The 7,592-nt window shown below is 52.2% G+C and overlaps 1 protein-coding gene across 2 annotated transcripts; it reads left to right on the top strand.

The window, feature by feature from the left end:
* Positions 1 to 449: 449 nt before the first annotated feature.
* Positions 450 to 6,972, top strand: EOMES (eomesodermin). Of its 2 annotated transcripts, none has more exons than XM_027088293.1 (6): positions 450 to 1,744; positions 2,728 to 2,882; positions 3,524 to 3,645; positions 4,064 to 4,222; positions 4,314 to 4,375; positions 5,186 to 6,972. In XM_027088293.1, the coding sequence occupies exons 1-6, from the start codon at positions 870 to 872 to the stop codon at positions 5,865 to 5,867; spliced, it is 2,055 nt and encodes a 684-aa protein (XP_026944094.1). In that variant the 5' UTR covers positions 450 to 869; the 3' UTR covers positions 5,868 to 6,972. The 2 variants fall into 2 exon arrangements, with proteins under 2 accessions (XP_026944094.1, XP_026944093.1); XM_027088292.1 differs by having other exon boundaries at positions 5,129 to 6,972.
* The last annotated feature ends 620 nt before the right edge of the window (positions 6,973 to 7,592 follow it).

Genomic DNA, 7,592 nt, shown 5'->3' with positions numbered 1-7,592 from the left:
TGGGCCTCTCTCCAGGTCGTCCCAGATCCCCACCCTCAGAGACCGGTGCCTCCCTGCAGGCTGTCAGCTTGCAGAACATTTCTGCCTCCGGCCTCTAGAACCTGCTCCCGCCCTCGCATCCCCCGGCTCAGAGCGCTGTGATGACCCTGCTACGGAGACCTCAAACCCTGTTCCACTAAATTCCAGCGAAATACAGACACCAGGATTGATTCTCACAGCAGGACTGAGTCTCAAAGAAAAAAAAAAAAAAGAAAAAAAGAAAAAAGAAAGAAAGAAAAAGAAATAAAATCAAGCTAAAGGAAAAGAAAGTCGCAGGCTACTCGATCCAATTAGTAAATGCCTAATTGAATTACTGTCACCTCCACCAGCCAATAGGAGGGTCCCGAGGCTGTGGGGCCGCGAAGCCCCTCCCTGGCCTCACATATATAAAGCAGTCAATGACAGCCTGCAACTTTCCAAGTGGTCAACTTGACCGACAGTTTTTCAGTCGAGAAAGGCAGAAAGGCTAGTAGCGCTGGTGGGTGGATGGGGAGAGAGAGCTAAGACCTCTTCTTCCCGTGTGTGCGGGGGAGGAGGGTGGAGGTGCAGAGAGGCAAAAGAGACGCGGAAGGAAAAGGAGAGGGCTTCTCGGTCAGTTTTCGCCTCTTGCCTTCAAATTCAGTGCCCTTTCCTTGTGGAAAGGGCGCTGGGTTCGGGACGCGCGAGTACGCGCCTTAGCGGTCCGCGTGTCGCCAGGTGGGTAACCCGGCACAGGAGGAAGGGGAAGTTACCTTCCCCTCGGAAGAGGGCGCTGGCTCCCTCATCCTGCCTTTATAATCAGGCCGCGGCCGGAGAGGAAGCAGCCAGCTGCCGTCTGCGCTCTGCAAAGCATGCAGTTAGGGGAGCAGCTCTTGGTGAGCTCGGTGAACCTGCCTGGCGCGCACTTCTACCCGCTGGAGGGGGCGCGAGGCGGTGGCGGCGGGAGCGCCGGCCACCTCCCGGGAGCGGCCCCCTCGCCTCAGAGGCTGGACTTAGACAAAGCGCCCAAGAAGTTCTCGGGCAGCCTCTCGTGTGAGGCAGGGAGCGGGGAGCCCGCAACCGCCGGTGCGGGGGCCCCCGCGGCCATGCTCAGTGACGCCGACGCCGGGGACGCCTTTGCCGGCACCGCGGCCGTGGCCAAGCCGGGGCCCCCGGACGGCCGCAAGGGCTCCCCCTGCGGGGAGGAGGAGCTGCCCTCAGCCGCCGCCGCCGCTGCCGCAGCCGCGGCCGCCGCCGCCAGCGCGCGCTACTCCATGGACAGCCTGAGCTCGGAGCGCTACTACCTCCAGTCCCCCGGGCCTCAGGGCTCCGAGCTGGCCGCGCCCTGCTCGCTGTTCCCGTACCAGGCGGCTGCCGGGGCGCCCCACGGATCTGTGTACCCGGCTCCCAACGGGGCGCGCTACCCCTACGGCTCCATGCTGCCCCCCGGCGGCTTCCCCGCGGCCGTGTGCCCACCCGGCAGGGCGCAGTTCGGCCCGGGAGCAGGCGCGAGCGGCGGCGCGGGAGGCAGCGGCGGGGGAGGCGGCCCGGGCGCCTATCAGTACGGCCAGGGGGCTCCGCTCTACGGGCCGTACTCCGGGGCAGCAGCCGCGGGTTCCTGCGGAGGACTGGGGGGCCTGGGGGTTCCCGGCTCCGGCTTCCGCGCCCACGTCTACCTGTGCAACCGGCCTCTGTGGCTCAAATTCCACCGCCACCAAACCGAGATGATCATTACGAAGCAGGGCAGGTGAGCGCAGCGCGGAGGGGCCCCGAAGCGTGGGGGCAGAGAGGACCTGTGTGGTCCTGAGGGTGGCCGGGAATGGGGGACCGACGCCCGCCCGCTCCGCTCTTGGCTGGGAGAGTGAGTTTCCGTGAGCAGCCAGTGGGGACTCCGCATCTCCAGTCCGATGTCCCTCCCGTCCGCGCACCGGCGGTTTGTGCAGGGCGCTAAGGCTACGGCTGCTTCCCCCCTTCCTTCTCGTCACCCTCACCTGGACTGACGAGGAGGAGACAGAAATGGAAACTGGGGCTTGTCCACAAAGCTGGATGTCCTAGGTACGCCCGGCCGGCGGTACGCCGGTCCCTGAAGGCGGGCGAGGAGCCGCGGATGCGGGAAGGCTCCAGGGGTGGCTACCCTCTCTGAGCACAGGACATGGGCTCCCGCAGTTTTAGGCGCCAGGGTCTCCGCGGGGCGCATCCGGGGGACGAGCGCGAGGACAAGAGCGCCGGCAACGGGGGCTGGTCCGGGTAGTAGGTTAGGCCGGACCCTGGAGTCAGACGGGGCTGGGGTCCCAGGCCTGAGAAAGTTCGGATACACATCCCACTGCGGGCAGTGGTTACTTCTGGGGAAAGTGAGGGGTGGGTGCTGGATGAGGGACGTCCCAAGGGGACTTTTAGCCTTACCAGTAGAACTAATTTTTTTTTTACGAGAACAATTTAATGTTCTCTGGCACTTGTACATGTAAAAAACAATGATTTTTAAACATCGTGGAAGAAAATAAATGAGCATCTGAAAGGGTCAAGAACTTGAGTGAGTGGTGCAGAAGGGCGGCGATTGGGGCAAATTATTTCAGAAAAGAGATGTTCCGAGAGTTGCCAACTCAAGAATATTTTACGTAGTGAGGGCCACTTTTCTACCGGTATTCTGTTCGTCTGTAGACTTCTAAATGTCGTCTAAGCGTGGGCCTGTGCCCGGGCGTTCCGATTTACTGGTTCTATTCCCTTGCACAGACGCATGTTTCCTTTCTTGAGTTTCAACATAAACGGACTCAATCCCACCGCCCACTACAACGTGTTCGTAGAAGTGGTGCTGGCGGACCCCAACCACTGGCGCTTCCAGGGGGGCAAATGGGTGACCTGCGGAAAAGCCGACAATAACATGCAGGGTGAGGAGAGAAAGGGCCTGGGCAGGGTGGATCGGCGGGAGCCCCCGACTCAAGACACCACACATTTAAATCTCACATCCCTCCCTCCACATCCGGGGCCTGGAAGTGTTAGGAGTTTCTTTGTGTTGATTGTTTGATTAAGGGAGAGAATTGCTAAGTCAGACTTCTTGCTACTAGTATATAGAATTTTAACCATGACCCTACTCTAGCCCTTCCCTCCACATCCCTACCTTTGAGAAAGGAATTGCTGTAAACTCTCCAGGTGGCAAGGGCATCTGGCATTCTAATCTTCACTTGAGAAGAGGCCTCCCCAAGGTTGAGTTCACCATAAAAATCCAACCACGTTCCATCAGATCTTGCCTGTCTAGCTTCAGAAGCCCCCAAGTTAACCTTCAAGAGGCATCGCCTACTGGTTCCATTTTTACCTTGTCCAAGGAAGGCTGGAAGCACGGGGGCCCTGGGAGGGGAATCAGTAGAGTCTAGTTGGTCTCCACCGGCCTTCTTAAACTGCTAATGATGGGAGACATGTTCTAAATCTAGCTCTTAAATCTTGCCCATAGGTAGTAAATACCCCTCCCCTACCTCCATTTGCAAACAGCCCTTTATGCTTGGGTTTTGTGTTTTGTTTCACTTTCTCTTAGGCAACAAAATGTATGTTCACCCAGAGTCTCCTAATACTGGTTCCCACTGGATGAGACAGGAGATTTCCTTTGGGAAATTAAAACTCACCAATAACAAAGGCGCAAATAACAACAACACCCAGGTAGGGTGACAGAGGAGGTGGTGTCTTCTGGCTGTGGATCTCTTTTCTAATGAGTTTCCATACTCTTCATTGTATTTGTAATATTTGCAGGTACCTGTTGCTTGCCTCTTTCTGGTCTTTTTTTTTTTTTTGACCTTTCTCATTTTTATTTATTTATTATTTTTCCTGCTGGATTTCAGTAACAGTGAGTTAACTGTTAGGAGCAGAAATACTGAAAACTTTTGGCGACTTAGGAAACCAAGAGGCAAGAGTGTTTATTTAAACACACATACCCAGCTATGTTTTAAGTTTCAAAAATGGCAATAGAAAGTTAGCTGTTGCTGGGGAGCAAGCAGGAGTGGCATTCCAAAATACAGAATTTGTCAAAATCGACTTTACTTTTTTGATTTGGCAGCTCTTTTCTCTGTACCATTTGCAGATGATAGTCTTACAGTCTTTACACAAGTACCAACCACGACTGCACATCGTTGAAGTCACAGAAGATGGCGTGGAGGACTTGAACGAGCCCTCCAAGACTCAGACCTTCATCTTCTCAGAAACGCAGTTCATTGCAGTGACTGCCTACCAAAACACCGATGTGAGTGCCCCATGGTCCCCAAGAATCCCTGAAGCTCAGTCCAGCATGAGACAGAAAACACTCAATGACTGTTTTTTTCTCCCTTGTCTAGATAACTCAACTAAAGATTGATCACAACCCCTTTGCAAAAGGCTTCAGGGACAACTATGACTCGTAAGTGCACCTTTATTTTTCCTTGCCTGGTCATCTTTGAACAAGACATATCGAATCAGACACTTTCTTGAGACCATATTCTAGGAAGAGCTTTCGCGGTTGGGATTTTTGCCTATTTTTATTTTTGCATATTTTTGGCCTTGACTAATCTTGCTTTAGAATTTTCACAGAAGGGTTTTGTTCATTTCTAAAGAAATGTTAAGGGATTAAAAATGAGGAGTTTTTTTTTAACATTTGAGTGGAGATCTGAAATTTTCATAATCTGCATTTATATGCCTTCCTTTCCATTTGATCCCAGTTTTTTTATTCTCTCAGGAGCAGGGATTATTATTCCCTCTCATTTTTTTACATAAGAAAAACCTGACACTAAGAGGATGTCATTTTCACAACATCAAACAGCAAGGCCCCACAGATGCCTTTTAAATCTGGGATTTCTACCCACCATGGCCAGCATTCCTTCCCTACCACTGAAGGGAGAGTTGCTCCAAGTTATTCCAAGTTCTAGGACTTGCAAAGATGGATTTTCTACAGTTTAAATGCTTAATGCCTGGGAGGAAGCTTTTTCTTCCGTGGTGGGAAATTTGGCCGCAATGAGCGAAGTCCAGCTAAAATGGGCAAGTGCATCCCTACTATCTCCACCCCTCCACTCAACAGACCAGCACTCCTGCTCTAGAGCCTTCTTCATTTCTGGGAGGTAGATTGTTTGGGGACAACATTAGGGGTTTTTTTTAAGTGTTTCTCTTTATATTGTAGCATGTACACCGCTTCCGAAAATGACAGGTTAACTCCATCTCCCACGGATTCTCCTAGATCCCATCAGATTGTCCCTGGAGGTCGGTACGGCATTCAGTCCTTCTTCCCGGAGCCCTTTGTCAACACTTTACCTCAAGCCCGATATTATAATGGCGAGAGAACCGTGCCACAGACCAACGGCCTCCTTTCACCCCAACAGAGCGAAGAGGTGGCCAACCCTCCCCAGCGATGGCTTGTCACACCTGTCCAGCAACCTGGGACCAACAAACTAGACATCGGTTCCTATGAGTCTGAATATACTTCCAGCACCTTGCTCCCATATGGTATTAAATCCTTGCCCCTCCAGACATCCCATGCCCTGGGGTATTACCCCGACCCCACCTTCCCTGCAATGGCAGGGTGGGGAGGTAGAGGTTCTTATCAAAGGAAGATGGCAGCTGGACTCCCGTGGACCTCCAGAACAAGCCCCCCTGTGTTCTCTGAAGATCAGCTCTCCAAGGAGAAAGTCAAAGAAGAAATTAACTCTTCTTGGATAGAGACACCCCCGTCCATCAAGTCTCTTGACTCCAATGATTCAGGGGTGTACACCAGTGCTTGTAAGCGAAGGCGGCTGTCTCCTAGCTCCTCTAGCAATGAAAATTCTCCCTCCATAAAGTGCGAGGATATCAATGCTGAAGAGTACAGTAAAGACACCTCAAAAGGCATGGGGGGGTATTATGCTTTTTACACGACTCCCTAAAGAGTTATTTTAACCTCGTCAAAATGAGCTAACTTTTTGCCGATGGACTTGGTGGTGTTTTTTTGTTGTCTTCTTTGTCTAGGTTGCCAAAAAGACGTTTGCCTTCCACCCTGATGCATCCCGTTTTGTGCAATTCTCTAAAAGAAGGTGCCAAAGCTTTTTGATTGCTTCAGGTAACTGAAACAAGCCTAGCATTTTTTTCTTTTTTAATAAAATTAATGGAGGACTTTCAAGTGTTTTTAAATTTGAAGGTGATTCAAAGTTATGGATTTATTTATTGGAGACGCTAGACATTCAAAGAACTGGGCTGTGAAGATTGAGTGCCTAGTGCCATCAAAGGTGTTGAAAGCTTTGGTTCTCATTTTTATTTGTAAATCTGTAGGCAAATAGAAGCCCAGAGTGGCAAGATGTTTTGCTTCTGGAATAGAAGGGTGGGACTTAACCTTCAACAAGGGACTTTTGCTGTTAACTTTCTGCTAGGGACAAAAGATCTTAGGCCTGGGAGGCAAGAACTTTGTGAAGGTGCTGGTTTGACCTGACTTTGATTCTTCCCAGGCTTTTGAAACAAGCCGTTTGCCCTAGTCCAGGATCGCCTCATGTACTAGGCCTCTGCTGTGTGCCTGGGTGGCTTGTAGGACTTAGGAGACAGCAAGGGAGGGGGGCACCAGAAAACAAACAAACAAAAACGGAGAGTTTTAAAGTGTACAGTTGTGTGCTTAGATACACTGTAGAATAATGTGGAAAATACTGTACAAATAGTCTATGTAGGTATACGAGATTATGTAAAATTGGTGCTTTGGCTTTTTAAAGAATTTGCAATTCACCGGACCACAGCTGCAGGAGCAGGGGAAGTTTCGTCATCCCCACAACATATGGGAATATTCTGTTTACTTCTTAGTTAAGAATGTATTCAGCTACTGTACTAACTTGAAACGTGCTAAGGAAAACCCCCATGTCATCCTCTTCCTCCGCCACCCCCACTTCCCAACTTGGTAATGTGAGGAAACAGAAACCTGACGCCCCAGCTCCTATAGGCTTTCTAGAGACCTTGGATTTTTATGTACAGTCATAGTCATTTTTAATAAATGTGGTTCATTAAGGGAACAGGCATAGCCCTGTCTTCTGTACTATGGGTCTTCATCTTTGTTTCAAAAATCTTAGTTTGCTTCTTCCTCCACCCTCCTCCAGCAGGAACCCTGTCCCACCAACCCACTCCCCCCGCCCACCACTAGAATCTCTAAGTGGACAGTGTCTTCGTTGAGGGGGTGGGGATGCTCTTGTTTATCTTTTTTCCTTGTAGATGAATGGGGTTATTTCCTCACCGCACTGGGAAGTCTGGACAATGGGGATTGGAGCTGGGGAGGGGGGAGGAGGGTTGCTGCCGAGATGCAAGATTGCCCACAGCAGGCTTGATACGGGCCTAGGAAACCTCCACCCCCAGCCCTTGGCGTCCGGGCCTCTCCTGGACCTCCTTGGGGTCTCCCATCCCTGGATCCACATGGGCTCCCTGGGCACCCTCGCGGCCCTCTGGGCGCCCACGAGTTCCGGATCCCTGAGGCCAAGCGGGAGCGGGCCGCCCCCACCCCCGCTGCCACCTGCGGCTTCCTTCTTCCCGGAGCCCCGGGCGCCGCCGCGGGGGCAGCTGCGGTCCGGGCCGCTGGGGATGCGGCGGGAGCGCAACGCAGCTCTGCGAGCAGCGGCCGGGGAACCGGTTGCCTAGCTTTT

The sequence above is a fragment of the Aethalodelphis obliquidens genome, unplaced genomic scaffold (genome assembly GCF_003676395.1).
Source record: "Aethalodelphis obliquidens isolate GAN/ISIS:26980383/991018 unplaced genomic scaffold, ASM367639v1 scaffold62, whole genome shotgun sequence".
Lineage (NCBI taxonomy): Eukaryota > Metazoa > Chordata > Mammalia > Artiodactyla > Delphinidae > Aethalodelphis > Aethalodelphis obliquidens.
This window is presented reverse-complemented; position numbering and strand designations above follow the sequence as displayed.

What these genes read in the sequence shown, in the direction of transcription:
- EOMES (XM_027088292.1), top strand. Translation starts at nt 870, where the DNA reads ATGCAGTTAGGGGAGCAGCTCTTGGTGAGCTCGGTGAACCTGCCTGGC. An exon ending in CTGCCTACCAAAACACCGAT is followed by an intron (nt 4,223 to 4,313) that starts GTGAGTGCCCCA and finishes TCCCTTGTCTAG; the next exon opens with ATAACTCAACTAAAGATTGA. An exon ending in TTCAGGGACAACTATGACTC is followed by an intron (nt 4,376 to 5,128) that starts GTAAGTGCACCT and finishes TTTATATTGTAG; the next exon opens with CATGTACACCGCTTCCGAAA.